General features: G+C 38.5%; 1 protein-coding gene across 1 annotated transcript; it reads left to right on the top strand.

Annotated features, from left to right (window-relative positions):
* Nucleotides 1-2,312: 2,312 nt before the first annotated feature.
* Nucleotides 2,313-15,674, top strand: ZBTB11 (zinc finger and BTB domain containing 11; the record flags this gene model as incomplete). The annotated part of the gene is made up of 10 exons (XM_009891634.1): nt 2,313-2,552; nt 3,223-3,454; nt 4,604-5,418; nt 7,768-7,947; nt 8,455-8,691; nt 9,079-9,223; nt 10,279-10,396; nt 12,973-13,131; nt 13,591-13,766; nt 15,148-15,674. Coding segments are annotated over 10 exons (2,829 nt in total), but the record flags the coding sequence as incomplete, so codon positions are not given.
* Nucleotides 15,675-15,932: the final 258 nt, after the last annotated feature.

Raw genomic sequence — 15,932 nt, 5'->3', positions numbered from 1 at the left:
CTCGCGCCCGTGCTCTGCGGTTCGGGGGGGGGGGGGGGGGGGGAATGGCGGCGCACCCCCTGCCGGGGAGAAAAGCCGGCGGGGATGTCGCTTGCTGACCGGCCTTTTTCAACGCTGCCGCCTCGAAGCGCGGGGTCTTGCGGGCTGCGGCTGTGGGTCGCTCCTTGAGGGGCAGGCCTCGCCCTGAGAGTTACAGCGTGGGCAGCAGGTGGCCCTCGGGCTTCTTATTCAGTAGCCGTATTTCCAATGTGTGTCTATATATGGAAACGAGGAGCGTGACTGTCCCCGTCCAGGTGTTGCGTACAAGGTAGCAATTTCTCGACTTGTATGCTTTGTATGTACAGGGCGATAACCCATTCCATATGATCTAGTTTAGCTTTTAACCTTGTAATAATACCTTTTCCAACTAGTGTGTGGACGGTGTTCACGTTTAAATAGTAGAGCTGCCAGTGATGGTTTGTAGTCCTTGCTGCACTTACTGTCATATTTGTCTCTTGCAATAAGGAACTGAAAAGCCCAAACTAATTCTCAGCAGGGCCTTGAGTGATGTCATAGCTGGTAGAAATGGTAGTGTATGAGCAGGAATAATTCCCAGCCGGGACCTTCTTTTGGCTGAGCCAATGACTTGGTATCTGTGTTCCCTTTGGATTTGGTGTTCTACTTTTAGTCTTGCGTATCCATCAAACAAATATCCCGCTTTTCAGTTGCCCAGGGCCCAGTTTCTGTATTGCTTCTCCTGTTCTGCTTTTTTGGTCCATCAGTCAGCACATCTGTCATTTCAGCTTTAGTTTTCCCTATCTTAATTTGGAGAATTTTTGCTCTAGCTGCAGCTCATCCTTCCACTCCAGATCTCGTTGACTTGAAGATCTTTGATGTGAAAAAAGATTTGGTGTCTCAAAGTTGATACATTCATTTTGGATGATGGTCGTTCTGCCATTATTTGGGTTCTCATCGTCTGCCCGATATTGGACTGTTCTAGCATCTACTGTCATCCTATGCTGGAAACTTCCTTAACAGTCCTGAGTATATCTTCTGTTTGTCAGAAGAGGGCATTCTGTATTCTGTATCTTTTGATCTTATAGGTTACCTTTATTTGCACAACTTATATTCTCTTATTTCTCTTGCACTGAGCATACTAAAATTCACGCCCTGCATTCAGTTCAAACGTTTTCTTTTTTATCTGTGTCTCCTTGAAAACATTGTTTTCTCACTACCGTTAGAATACTTTTCTGCTGCTAATGGACAGCAGCTTTGACCCAGTCATATCCTGAGATGGGTGCCAGTCTGTTGTGTCTGTCCGTTTGTAACTGGCAAGCAATGGGCTGGAGTATGTCCCAGTGACCAGGAAGGGCGTTAGATAGATATGGGATTTGAAGACCGGAGGCCTTCTGTCCTGAGAACTAGCCCTGGTTTCAGATGAAATCAAGGAAATGTAAAAATGTTTGAAACGGGCATGAATGCCTTGGGTTACCTGAAGTCTGCGTTTTCCTGATCCTTGCAGAGATAGGTATGTAATGACAGTGCATCTCATGCTCTGAAAAGGTGTGCGCAGTGCAAGTCTAACTCTGGCTCAGCCAAGTTTTTGAACTGTGGTAGTTTTTGAACTATAGAGACATGGTTGTTGCTATGAATGCTTTTATATTGTCCTAGTGAAGAAAATTAATTTGGGTTGAAAGCCGTACACTGAAAATGCCTTGGCACCTAGAAGAGGACCCTGAGCTTAGGAACTGTTGATTATCTAAAATTATTTAGTTACAGTAGTTGAAGTACTGGTGGGAAACAAATTTCTCTAAATTCAAAAATTATAAGCAATTGATTTAAATCTGTGTTAATAATACATATCAAGTGTCATTGCGTATAACACAGTTGGTCCCAATCTTGCAAAAGCCCTTAGGTGAACCTTCTGATTCTTGTCCCCTTCAGTAAGGACAAGTTGAGATGCACTTTGTGTGGGCTAAGTGCAGGATCAGGTTACAGCTTTTATTTTATTGGGATTGTTAGGGTGAATGTATAAATACAAATATTTTTTTCTAGCCTTAAAATTCTTTCTAGGAGGGTCTTCTTGATATAGTGATGTTCCAAATGTTCTATCTCAAAGTGATGATGGATTACAGTAGTGACATACAGTATTGTACAACAGTATGGGAGAAGCAGAACTGGTAAAAAGTCAGAGATGGCACGTGTATGTGACTGACTTATTTTTTTCTCAGTAAGTGTTTAATACCGTTTTGCTGATCACCTACATATTTAGTGACATGTTTAAGGTAAATTGAAAGATGATTAGAAGCCTAATTAAGCTCCGTTAATTTTTCTTAGGTATTCTTAAGCAGGTTAAAGATTACATTAAAGAATGCAGCAAGTGCCAGGAAAAGCTAGACCGCTCTAGATCTCTGTCAGATCCTTCTGAAATGCTGGAGGAACTAGGACTGGATGCAAAATCGCATGAAGATAGTAATGAAACAGATGATGAATTGAGTAATACAGCATCGATCCCAGCTGCATCCCCAAAGCCTGTGAAGAAGAAGCCAATAGCAAAGCATGAGCTCGTATTTGTAAGTATCGTTGTTTACATCTGCATATATTTAAGATGTTTGTTAATGTGGTGTTAGTTGCATACTTATTTTCCATTGTTGTGATAATCTTGCAATAATAAGATGACATAAATTTTGCCAAAGATATTCTATATGTGGAAAGGGGTTACTGGTATATATGACATGAAATTAAATATAGTATGTCATCTTTGGAAAATGAAATCATCCCAACTCCTTTTTATGCATATAGGACCCAAGGGAAAATGAATGGCAAAAGTATAATTAGTAAAGCATCGTATACAAGATTCTTATGGAATCTATATCTGTTCCTTAATAAATGATACTATATTTATATATAAAATTCTTGATGATAACTGGGGGCTCATACGCATGTAAAGATACTTGAATAATAGAAACCATTTCAGACTGTAGCATTGAAAAATACAGTCAAAGAACTGTTTGAATATCTGTCTTTCCGTTTTTCCAGTTGTCTGTTTTAACTGTGTCTGGAGGGAGGGAGAGACTTGGCTCATTTAAAGAAAGAAAACAATCGTAAAGTTAAGCTGTATATTTTACAGGCTTGAACTAATTGTACGGTTGCAGAAAATAATCCTTTTCTGTGTTTCAGTGTGAATGCTTAAAAAGGCACAGTCTAAATGTAATGAAGTTCTCATAATGTTGTTTATGACAGGTTGACAGTAAGGGCCTTGTGAAGCAGTCATCTTCCAAACATTGTCTGTCAGTCTTAAACCAACTGAATCAGCAGAGGCTTTCCAATCAGTTCTGTGATGTGACTCTGCTGATTGAAGGAGAGGAGTACAAAGCTCACAAATCTGTCTTGGCAGCCAACAGCGAGTACTTCCGAGAGCTCTTCATTGAAAAGGGAGCTGTCTCTAGTCATGAAGCTGTAGTGGATCTGTCAGGTGAATTGTTGTGGGTTTCAAAGCTAGAAATCATAATATCCTAAGTAAGGTGTACAGTGTTTGATTCAGTCTTTTTTGAGTGTTCAAGACAACCAAATACTTTATCTTGCTTTTTTTCTCTCTTTTAATCTAAAAGTATTTTGTGTGGATTTTAATGCTAAAGCGACCCCTCTGGTTTTGCATAATCTGATCTTCCTTGTTGTATGGACTATGGGATTTCATAGATGCTTTGGTTTGATTTTTACTTTGCTTAGGTGTGTTTTTTCCTTGTATTAGTCACAAATGTTAAAAAAGGGAACATAATCAAATGCTTGAATACATCAAGAGAGGATGTTGACTAGCTTCTCGGAGAGCTGTTTAGCTGATCAAATACTAAATTGTTTCTTATGTCTGTAAAGCACTATTATACATGTTTCTGCTTATTTTTCAAACCTTCTGGTACCTTAAAGATAGGAGACGATCCTAAATGTTCTAAAAATAGCCTTGTAGTGAATAAGAATACTGTACAGAACATATGCCTATTGCATTGCTTTCTCATTAATTTCTTAACTGTGTCTTTTTCTGCATGAACAATAGATATGCATGAAGACTTCTAGTGTGATGGTCCAGAAGGTCCCCCAAATTAAATATTTGATTTATGATTTACAGAACCATGGAAAATTATACCAAAAACTTATTTATAAGCATTTCTATCTATATATACATACATTTATCGTTTTCATTAGCCACTTTCTTATTTTTCTGCTGCATCAGTTGTTATTTAGGTCCTGACTACTTTCTGAATGTAGCAGGTCCAGAAAGACTCTGGTTAAATTAGGATTAATCTGATTCAAAAATACCGTGGCTCTCCCAGTATCTTGAAACATTCTTCTAGAGAATTTTATTTTGAAAATACCTCAGTTCTACTTACTTATTAGAGAGTTGTCTGAGCTTACTTCCACTTAGAAAATACACAAGGAGGATGCTTTTGCGTAAATGACAACTAATTGAGTCCCAGTGGAGGGGCTTCAATGTTACTTGCAAGTGTGTTTCACTCTAAATTTCAGACTTAACCATATCAAAGGTGAACTGTAGTATCCATCATGGGATATTTTGGTGTAATTCGGGGTCATCAGTGTTTGCTCTAATCTTTTGTTTTGTTTCTGGTAGGGTTCTGCAAGTCCAGTTTCCTGCCTCTATTGGAATTTGCTTATACTTCAGAATTAACTTTTGACTTCTGTAGTATGGCAGAAGTGGCCATGCTTGCACGGCATCTCTTCATGTCAGAGGTCCTTGAAATCTGTGAAAATGTGCACAAACAGATGGAAGAAAAACAAATTACAGTGTACCAAAAGGGAGATATTCAAACAGTAGAGTCGACACAAAATTTAGCAGAGCAGACTGAAGTTGAGATGCAGCCCGTGGATGGTGCGGAGCAACCTGAGCTCACAGCCAGTGAAGTACCCGTAGCTTTGAATGGAGCTCCTTCCTCTGCTGGGACAGAAGAGGCAGCAGCACCCCAGCCTGACCTCCTGCCCGCAGAGCCTACAGAGGCCACTCCAGGTGATCTTTCGAAGCCTGTGGAGCAGTGTGAAACAACTGAAAATTATGTCAAGATGCAGCTGCTGGAGAGCATTTCAAATAGCACTGTGTCTGTTGTAGAGGCTGAGCAATCGGCTGCGGAAGCCATGGACACAGAAAGTCAAACAGAAATTGGGACAGATCAAAATGAAAGTGGTAAAGCAAGTGTGGACAATGCTTCCGAAGACTCCTCAGAAACACTCCAGCAAAAACGTGACAGGCAAAGTAAAGAACAGAGTGTTTCAGTTTCACAACCAGAAAGCCTAGCTTCCAGCCAGGATGACACTTACAAAAGCAAGCTTCGCCAGCGTTCTGTTAGTGAAGGTGGATATATCAGACTGCATAAAGGAATTGAAAAAAAATTGCAAAATAGAAAGACAAATCCTAAATCTGCAATACAGCAGGTATTCTTTATGTCTTTAGGCCTGTTGTCAGTAATCGTCCAGTGTTTCGAGACCAATCTGAAAAGACCGTTTCCTGATTCCAAGCACTGTCTGGCAAATGTTTTTCTTTTTGAGCAATTAACATTACTGCAAACCAAAGTAACTTCTAAGATGTGACAGTTGTACAAAACAAAACAACATTGGCATCAAAATTCCTTCCATATTGAAGATGCTTAGAATGCTCAGTGACCTTAGCCCAGCTTGAGTATCTCCTCACAGCTTCTTATGGTTGGACAACAGGTGTATCTTCTCCCTAAAATTATTAATGATGTGGGAATTTAATTCTTAACTAGCCTGTGTGTATGTCAGTCATAGAAAAATGTATTTATCTGTTAGAGAAGTGAGACGCTACGTTTATTAAGACTTGAAAACAGAGCATTAGGGATGAAAAATTTGACATCCTATGCAGATCTTCAAACATAATCATGAGTCAGTAATGCAGTCCTGCTGCCTTCAGATTTGGGTCAGTTTCAAAAAAAACCCAACAGGGTTCAAAGAGCACTGGTATTAAAAACTCAAACATATTAAATGTTTAGTAATTGAACTAGTTGTTTCAATTATTTTTTTCTAATGAAGATTCTTTGTGATTCTGTGAAACGGTCGTCTTACTCATTCCCCTTCGGGAGCCTTTCCTCTTTTAGTGCCTGTAGATAGCTGACGTTCACCTCATTGAGCTTTAATACATTTTGCTTTTGTGACAGAGTACACATTGTCTTACTCATTCCACATTGGCTAGATCTTACGAAGAACTGTTAATTTCCAGAGGTGTTCTGTGGGACGTTTACATACTAGAGCCACCACTCCCACATTCGGGGAGATAATTTGTTATCGTTGCAACACCCTTCTAGATAGAAATTGTAACGTTGGTCTCCTTTTACAGATGGACAGCTTAAAGCCCAGATGTTAAAACTAGCACCATCAAAATATTTGAGCAACCTATTTATGATGGTTGAAGAATGGCAAGTTTTTGTTCTCTTTTGGGAGGGATAATATCTACCTACAGCTCCTGTTAACTTATTTTACAGTTTTTAAATCTGGCCCCTTGACAGATGAGTTCTACAGACAGTGGCCACCTATGGAAAAAAGAAGTTAGTTTAGATAATTGCTCAGAATTAGATTCAGGAATAGGTTTCTGCTTTCCTGGCTCATTTCATAGCTTTTTGCATTTTCGTCTCAGCTCCCCCTCAAGGGAGATATTGTATAAGCACTGGAAAGTAGACACCCCTTCCTGAGTTCCCAGTTTTGGTGCTGGAAGAATAACAGGAAAAAGAGTTTGCAGGAAAAATACTGCTGACTTTTGCATTACAGTAATTGCAGTTGGCATGGAGATGTTGGGGATGATGCGTGCTTTGAATGAATGGATTATTTTCAAAGCTTTTACTAATAATCTACTGAACAAAATTATTTTTGTGGCTTCACAATTTAGCCAAATTTGTGTAAGTTTTAAGAGCAATAGCGAAATTAAAAAAATTAAAATGTTGTCCCTGTGTTGAGTTTCAGTTTGTTTTTGAGGGACACGGAAGGGCTAGCATGTTTTCAAAAACTGTTAGATACCTCACTTGTTGAGAGAACAAGAAGAAGAAACGGGGATGCATTGTACTTTTCTCCCTTGCCTTATTCTCAGAAACCTGAACAGGAGATACCTGATACAGGAAATGGCAGCCTGATCGTTTAGAATTTGGCTTTTGGAGAATTTCACAGCAAGTTTCTACAAAGCAAAACGAGATTATCAGCTCCAGGAAGCATTACCAATACTGCCTAACGGAAAAAAACCAACACACTAGTAAATCTGGAATGCTCTTAACCAGAAAGAAGTGCTTGCATACTGTACTTTTTACAGGTTATTAACAACTCAGTTGTTTGGGTTTTTTATCTGATGAGTTTTTGTAGTAAAGCAAATGGAAATACTGAAAAGGGAAGTTGGAGTTTAGGAAAGGGTTGGAAACATGATAGAACTTGTGACTGGCAGTACTTTGTGATTCCTCTGTAACTGTCTCTTAGCTCTCACTTAGACAGTTACTTAGGGTTGAATAGTTAGTTGCCTCTGAACTGATAAGTCGTTGTCTGCCTGTAATTATAGTCAGTTCATGGTTTTAAAACAAGACCAGTCTTTTACGCACCATGAGATGTGTAGTTTTGTAGTGAACTGAAAGGGGGTAACTTTCTAGCAGTTAAGTAAACTGAGCAAAATTAGATGGTACTACAGTAACACGCAGAAACATCCACTTTTAGTACTAACTTGCAGAGGAAATACAAAATATAAAATACGGTGTAGAACATTCATTCAAGGGTTATGTTTTTCCAATTTAGGTTGCCATGAAGCTGGTACAAAGAGGGAAAAAAATGAAACAGCCCAAAAGAGAGACCATGGAAAATAACGAAGTAGAAGCTCAGCACAAATGCACTGAGTGTGGAATGGTGTTCCAGCGGCGCTATGCACTTATAATGCACACACTGAAACATGAAAGATCTAAAGATTATAAATGCCCAGTAAGTTGGGGTTTTTTTTTGTCTGTAAACCTCCCTCTTTATGAAAATTCTTTCAATAATGACATCGGTTATTATTTTTCTTGCCTCTTTTTGTACACGTATTTATTTTCCTTACGGATTTCAGGGGTGGATGCATCCCTGATCTGTATGGGGCAAGGTAGAATGTGGTGCAGCCACATGGCTTGACAGCACCATGTGACATGGGAGTGCCCTTGCTTTTCAAGACAGTGCTGGTGTGGGCTTTACTTTTAACCTTACCAGTAAATTTGCAACTGTGTTTAGATTAGCCTGGAAGTTAGCCTTATTGGGAGGTGATCAGTGGTTCTGTCAGTAGCAATAAAATTCAAAATTTACAACTATTAATTAACCTGAGATAAAATGCCTATTGGAATCAGGTTATAGGCATAGCTAATCATATTACTATACTTAAAACCTTTGTTTATCTTTTTTGTGAAATAATTTTGGAGTATTAAATGCAAAGTAAAGTTGTAATATTTTCTTTCCCAGTTGTGTAAAAAAGAATTCCAGTATGGTGCCTCCCTGCGAGCCCATCTTGTCCGGCACACTCGGAAGACTGAAGTGAACACTGCAGCTGCTAGTGGAGAGGAGACAGGCGTGTCTTCGGCAAAAGGGAGAACTAAACGGGAATTTATATGTGATATATGTGGGAGAACTCTACCTAAGCTCTATTCACTCAGAATACATATGCTCAAGCATACAGGTGTAAAACCACATGCATGCAAGGTAAAGAGAAAGTCCTTTTATGCTGTAATCAAATTAGTAATGTTGTCTTGGTATTTTAGTATTGACACTCTGTCCTAAAGTTTAGGTTAATTTAGGTCACTTCAGAATAGGGAAAACTACTGTAACATTCCTGGTGAAAATTCTTGCAGTCCAAGACAGAAAACTAGAATGAAGTTGAACCATGAAAATTCATATTCCCATGTCTAGAGGAATGTCTTCCTGTGAATATTCTATTCTAACAGACCAGTTCCGCTACTGGTGCGATATCACAGGCTTGGCCATCTTTGTTCCCAAGAAATACAGGAGGTTTCGGTGTGTTTGAAGTTAAACACCTACTATGTAATGAGTTTTATTTGTTCTATTCCACTGGATATTAATTTTTTTTAGGTTTGTGGAAAGACCTTTACGTATAAGCATGGATTAAAAATGCACTTAGCTCTCCATGAAGTACAGAAACAGTTCAAGTGTGACTTGTGTGAGAAGTCTTTTGTCACAAAAAGAAGTCTTCAGGAACACATGAGCATTCATACAGGTAAGCGATGGGAAAGAGGATCCTTTTACTTTGGTTGGCTATGGTATGCTGCTGGCCTTTACGTTGTTCTTCAGTGTCAAAGGAACTGTTTAAAAAAAAGAAATAGTAGTTTCTCCTCTTTCTTCTACTGGTCAGGCAGCTGAGATAGAGGTAAATAGTCATTTTTGCATTTATTTTCTAGGTTTATTTTACCATAGCTTAATGTTGTTATGCAAATGTTCTATACAAGAACAGGGAATCATGGTTGGTCTATTTTATGTACATATTTATGCCTGTATCATGTTATTCAACAAAGAGAGGCAACGAGCTGGAATGTTTGGGAGCACTTGCACTTCTTCTAGCCTATACTTTCAGAGGAAAACACGCTAAGTTAAATCTCTGAGAATCTCCATATATGTTTTTCAAGACTTCCCGTACTAATACTGAAATTTTATAAAACCTTGAAAGGTCTTAGACTGTGAAAGATGACAATGTAATAGTTTAATACAAGTGGAGTTTTAAAATGGTAGTGTGTAGAAATTATCTGTGTTTCTTGTTTCCCAAGTTGGGCAGAATTGAAAGGAGGAGACTGATTTTGTTAAGAAAACTTGTTCCAGAAATTAAGGAATTTATATTGAATTGGAGAAAAAAACTTCTATTTTAAGGTGGTGCTCCACAAATTCAAGATGTAAGTCATCCATAAGCAATGCTGCGTTGCTGGAAAAGTTGCATATTATATGAACACAGGCAATTGTGGGGCTTTTTTTTGCACAAGAGGGCAATTTTATAGGTTTTTCCCATTTCATGACTAATTAGTAGCTGCAATGTTGTACCCGTGTTTAAAAACATGCAATAAAATAATTTAGGTTTGCTGCTCCCCCCTGTCTGTATTGTTACATTGGCATGTACAAAATACACGTAAAAATTCCATCTGTGTGTAATTAAACCAACTTTTCTTTGTAGTACTACTCTGATTACTTAAGAAAAATTATATGAGAAGAAAAAAATACTCTCACAAAGCACTCCAGAGATACAGAGACCTGGCTTTGTAACATGTTTTGTTTTGGTTTTGTCAGGAGAATCCAAGTATCTTTGCTCCATCTGTGGAAAATCTTTCCACAGGGCATCAGGACTCAGTAAACACATAAAGAAACACCAGCCAAAGCCTGAAGTTCGTGGATATCAATGTACTCAGTAAGTTGTTTGGTGGGTTGGTTTTTTTTGTGGGCTTTTTTTTTCATAACATTAATGATCCTGGTAATTTTAAAGATTAAAAGCAGCTCCTTGTCGTAGTGTAAAACTGTTCACTGGCCTGGAATAAGACTTGTAAAACAAAAAGAGTAAAAAATGAACTTTTGTTAATACATGCATCGGAGAGCAAAAGCTTGGTTTTTAACTGTTACCTAGCTCTAGTTTCATACAGTTGTTTTCTAGTGAGTGTGTTTGCACTTGTAGCTATAATCAGTAGTTAGGTGGTTTTAAAGCTGCCTCGTAGGACAGATAGAAGAGTGGTATGCTTGTCAGAGGTGAAGGGCCTTCAGCTTGTTCTTGCCCCCTTTTAACTGTGGTAATTGATTTCAGTTTGATTTGAAAATTTCCTTCACAGTCTACAATGTAATGTACTTGTGTGTCCTGCAATACACACTGTGTTTAACAAACAGCTCTGCATGAACATGGTAAATTAAGACTCACTATTGCAGTTAACTTGATTGTGAAACTTACATGACCACTTAAATACCTTTGCATTACTGACTTTAGTTTAGCAGAAACTCTGTGAAAGTGTTAGCAAAACATGGATACTTTTGCCATGACCAAGCAGAGTATAGGAGAACCTTTCAAGTGACCTGCAAAAGCACAAACGGTGCTTAATTTGCAAACTGTCTCTGGAAAACTCTCTCGGGTATCAAGAGTGGTTGTACAATTTATAGGATTGCCTTCATGCAACTCATGGTTTTAATGAAAGCTTTCATCTAAAGTATTGTTTAAAGTATGTCTGGTAGTGCTGCTGCATGCTAGTGAAAATAGTATTTTCTGACTGCTGAAAACATACCTTAATTCTGTCAGCAATGTTTTTACTTAGTGCTTTGGAATGCTAAAAATACCGATCTTAGAAATGCAAAGAACAGAGCTAATAGGGTCCACAACAGGAATGGAACTGTTTAAGGAAACATACTAGGGAAGGCAATTTTTATTTTGAAGGCAAAATATATTTAAAAAGTAAATTTTTTTTTTTTTTTTTTACTCAAGGCAGTACAGTCATGGGCTCACCTTGACAGAAAAGGTATTTTGATTGCCCAACTCCTTTAAAACATACACAGTCCTTGCTGCTTCTACAGTTGAGATCTCTACTAAGAATATAATTCATGTTGTCACAAATGGTTTAGACACCTTCACTAAGCAATAACCAGACTTCCGTTTTCTAGTTTGGTGGCTTGGTATGTAAATCTCCCTGACAGGCTTGAGTTTGAGCTTCCGGCCCAGTTGAACAAAGCTTAACGTGACTTATTTTCCTAAAATGTTCATGGAGGATTTCCAGCGAAGTATTCAATTAAATTACAGTAGTGCGTGAGAGTGTTAAAGGGTGGTGGTTGCTTAAGTTTTTTTACTTCTCTAATGGCTTTTCTAAATACGCAGTCCTTGAGAGGAGAGCACCAAGTGCTGACTCCATTCAAGACTCTTGGGTACTTTTTGATGTGGATCTGCAAACCCAGGATCCCTAAGATCCCCATTTGAACTGAAGTGGTCAGCTTTTCCAGCCGAGGAGGAGGAGGAGGTTGTTTAATTGGCTCAAGACCATCACCATTTTTTATTTTTTTTTTTTTTATATCTCAAAAGCAAAGAAGGCTTTTTTCCTCTACAGAATGCCCATTCTTCTTGAAATGTAACATTAAAAGTTTTGTTCCTGTATGGAAACTTTTTTTTTCTCAGATTCCGCTGGAGGTTGGGAATTCTGCAATTCCCACATTCCAGAGGTCGATCATCTGTAGAAGGTGAATCCTCCACCTTTGCTTGCTGGCATTTCTCTGCCTCTGCCCTTTCTTGAGTCATACAGGTATATGATGCTACATGAGGAAGAGATGCAGATGATCAGGCAAAGATGTCTGAAGAGTAGAGTTTCTTTCAAAGGGAGAAATCATGTCTTTGATTAGACTGACCTCTGTAGTTTTCATACCAAGAGGAGCTAGTGATTTGTAATTTTATATAGTCATACTATGGCAAGGTACAAATGAAGGAAAACTAGGAATTTGGCTGGGTTTAGATGTATACAAACAGCAAGCTAAAGAATGAGTATCACTACTTTCAGATACTTTCTTGTAGGATTCTGAATTTTTTTTTTTTTTAATTTCTAAAAAACCCCATGTTTGAGTATTACAAACAACGAATCCTGGTTATCTTTGTATCAAAAATTAATCCTCTCTGGTTAAGGGAAGAAACAGCTGTTACTATTTCTGTTACAAATTTCTGATGTCTTCCAGTCAGTTTGCCTTTGATTATTCCCCATGAAAATAACAGAAAGAATAGTTACCCATAACAGACAAAAATGTTTCAGAGGTCCTCAAGTTATATTCCAGACTTTCAGATAAGCTGCTGTTCCTTTTAATTTTCCCTAATTTGGAAAGGGATTGTGCTTTATATAGATATTGATGACACAACAGGTGTTGTCTTCTCAAAGTCTTCAGTTGTCATTAAAGAAAAGGGTTCCAGTGCCTTTGAAATCAGGGTCACCAAGGTCTTTCTTATGTGGGATGCTAAAACCTTTACTGTTACAGGTGTGAAAAGAGTTTCTATGAAGCTCGAGATCTTCGGCAGCATATGAACAAACATTTAGGTGTGAAGCCATTTCAGTGCCAGTTCTGTGGAAAATGTTACAGTTGGAAGAAAGACTGGTATTCTCATGTGAAGTCTCATTCTGTCACAGACCCTTATAGGTAAGAAGAAATTCATTTAACAACTGAAATGTGTTAATCAATATGAGGTTATACAGATCCACAGCCAGTCAACAAGGAACTGCCTGATCCATTGTTAAAGCACCAATTGATTGATGTTGACTGGGGTCTTGAGTACTTGAGAACAGATCTGTGACTTCTAATAGTGTGGTCCAACTGTTAACCTGCTGGCACAATCCTGATTAATGTAATTGATGAAGTTAGAAATAGTTTGTATGCAATCACACTTCTCTAGAGTGGTAAGTGGAAGCTTTGTGGCTGTGAATAAGAGAAAACATTGCTCAGTCCAACTGTATTATTTCTAATTATGGAACTACTTGTCATACCTGACAGTATTCCCATTAAACTCTGCCTACTATAATTAAGTGCGTTTTGGTTTAAAAAGCATAACGTAAGCATAGAATAATGGTTTCAATAGATTTCTCTCTTAACACATTTTAGGTGTAATATATGTGGTAAAGAATTTTATGAGAAAGCTTTGTACAGAAGACATGTAAAGAAAGCCACACATGGTAAGAAAGGAAGAGCAAAACAAAACCTGGAACGAGTTTGTGAGCATTGCGGAAGAAAATTCACACAGCTCCGGGAATATAGGAGACACATGAATAATCATGAAGGTATGTAGAAAACAAGTAGTCATGACATCCCTCAGCCCCTAAAAACATTATAGAGAAAGGGGGTTTTGTTTCTTTGAGTCTCTGTGTCCTGTGGTGCAAGACCTGTAGAAGTTCTTACAGGTTCTCCAGTTACTTTTATGCTAGTCCTGGTTTGTCAGCTTGCTTCCAGTGATTCCTAGAGGTGGCGGCTGGGATCTTCCCTAAAACTGCAGTCACACACAGGGACCGTAACAACTTGTCCTTCTCAGAACTTTAATGGAAGAGGAACTTTTGTAGAAGTGATGAAAAATGTGTATCTGGCAAAGAATTGCATGTAGTAAAACATTCTCCAGTTTGAAAGGTGCTGGCAGTTAACAAAATATTCTTCAAACAGGAGAGCAATTGGCCTGAATTTAAAAAAAAGGATCACTGTTGGAAATTGGTAAACTTCTTGATTTATAACAAGCAGTAAACTATACAAAGCTTGGGGAAAATATGAAAACATTTTGTAATTGAAAAAAAAAAAAAAGCATGTGCATTTTTACTTTAGATGTGACGTATGATACTGATTTTTTCAGTATTTGGTTGTCCAGCTCTGTTGGAAGTCTATATAGACTTCTGTCTTGGGGCAAAAACCAGTCTTTTGAAGCATGTCTCCTTTTAAAGATCTGTTATGAATAAACCTAAGAGCTGTCTAACTACTGAAATGGAGATTTTGTGTTTGTTTCTAAACAGAGAAAGTGTCCTGTAATAGGTACCTAGCCTAAATCTACAGTAACTGGAAAACCCAGTATTGAAGTAGTGTTTGTCACCACCCACACGCCCCATTAGATACTACAGACCACAGAACTCAGCCGTTGTAAGGGAGAATAAGATTATACAAACATCAGGCGCAGTATTTGAACATATGCGGTGTGGAGGAGGAGGGGAAAAAGCTGTAGATAGCATTACAAGCGAACTAGAGTAAGTGCTGATTTGATGAGATGTATATAGTAAGATTTACAGAAACAAATTGTGACTAGGAATGTAAGTGATAAATTCTGTGAAGTAAAACTTGGTTTCCGAAAGCCATCACCAGCAAAAAAGAAATGAATTTTATTAAGCAGTATGTACTTAAAACAGGGGAGAAACTGCATTAAAAGGAATTTTGAAAAGAAAAAGTTCTTTAAAAGTAAAATGTTAGAAATGGCAGAGCACTTGGGGAAAATCTTACCATTGAATGTATTATTGCTTGTATTATATTGTAGTACAGAAATGGTTAACAAGATCTCCTCCTTACATAGAGAAAGTTGTATTTCTTTTGTTCTTTTATACCGCTGTTCTCCCTTTCGCTTCTCATCATCACTTAAGCATATTTGTGAATGTTGATGGTCATCTTCCCTTGCTTTCCCTTTGAGAACAGGTGTGAAGCCATTTGAATGTCTAACTTGCGGAGTAGCCTGGGCCGACGCACGTTCATTGAAGCGTCACGTGAGGACACATACTGGAGAGCGACCGTACGTCTGTCCAGTGTGCAACGAAGCTTACATAGATGCCCGGACGCTGCGGAAGCACATGACCAAGTTTCATAGGGACTACGTACCTTGCAAAATTATGCTGGAAAAAGATACTCTTCAGTTTCATAACCAGGGGACACAGGTGGAGCATGCTATCAGCATTTTAGCAGCAGACGTGCAGGAACAAGAAACCGAGATTAGCGTTGGCGGTGGTGAGATTGAGACCGTGGTAGTGACAGGAGAGACACTTGAAGCCATTGAAGCAGTTGCAGCTACTGAGGAATGTACATCAGTCTCCACTCTTTCTGACCAAAGCATCATGCAGGTGGTAAATTATGTATTGGCACAACAGCAAGGACAGAAGATGGCTGAAGTGACGCAGGCCATCGAAACTGTAGAAGTTGAAGTGGCCCATGTTACAAAGACAGACTGAACACAGGAGATGAGAGAGCAAGAAGGATGAGGTTTTACGGTCTCTGAGAGCGAAGTATTTAACTGGGTCTCTGAGGCTTACAGCGATGCCTGTTCTCAAACAGTTCATCCGCAGTACTGAATGTCTTGGTGATGAAATACTGCCCCGTGCATTACAGGGAAAAAGTTAAGATGCTTCAGTGTGGGCCAAGGCTTTGAAGGCTAAGGTTTCTGCACTGGCCATAACTTTAAAAAAAAAAAAAAAATTGGAATAATAATG

The sequence above is a fragment of the Charadrius vociferus genome, unplaced genomic scaffold (assembly GCF_000708025.1).
Source record: "Charadrius vociferus isolate BGI_N301 unplaced genomic scaffold, ASM70802v2 scaffold329, whole genome shotgun sequence".
In the NCBI taxonomy this organism is placed as follows: Eukaryota; Metazoa; Chordata; class Aves; order Charadriiformes; family Charadriidae; genus Charadrius; species Charadrius vociferus.
Note: the sequence above shows the minus strand (reverse complement) of the source record. Positions and strands in the feature narration are given on the sequence as shown.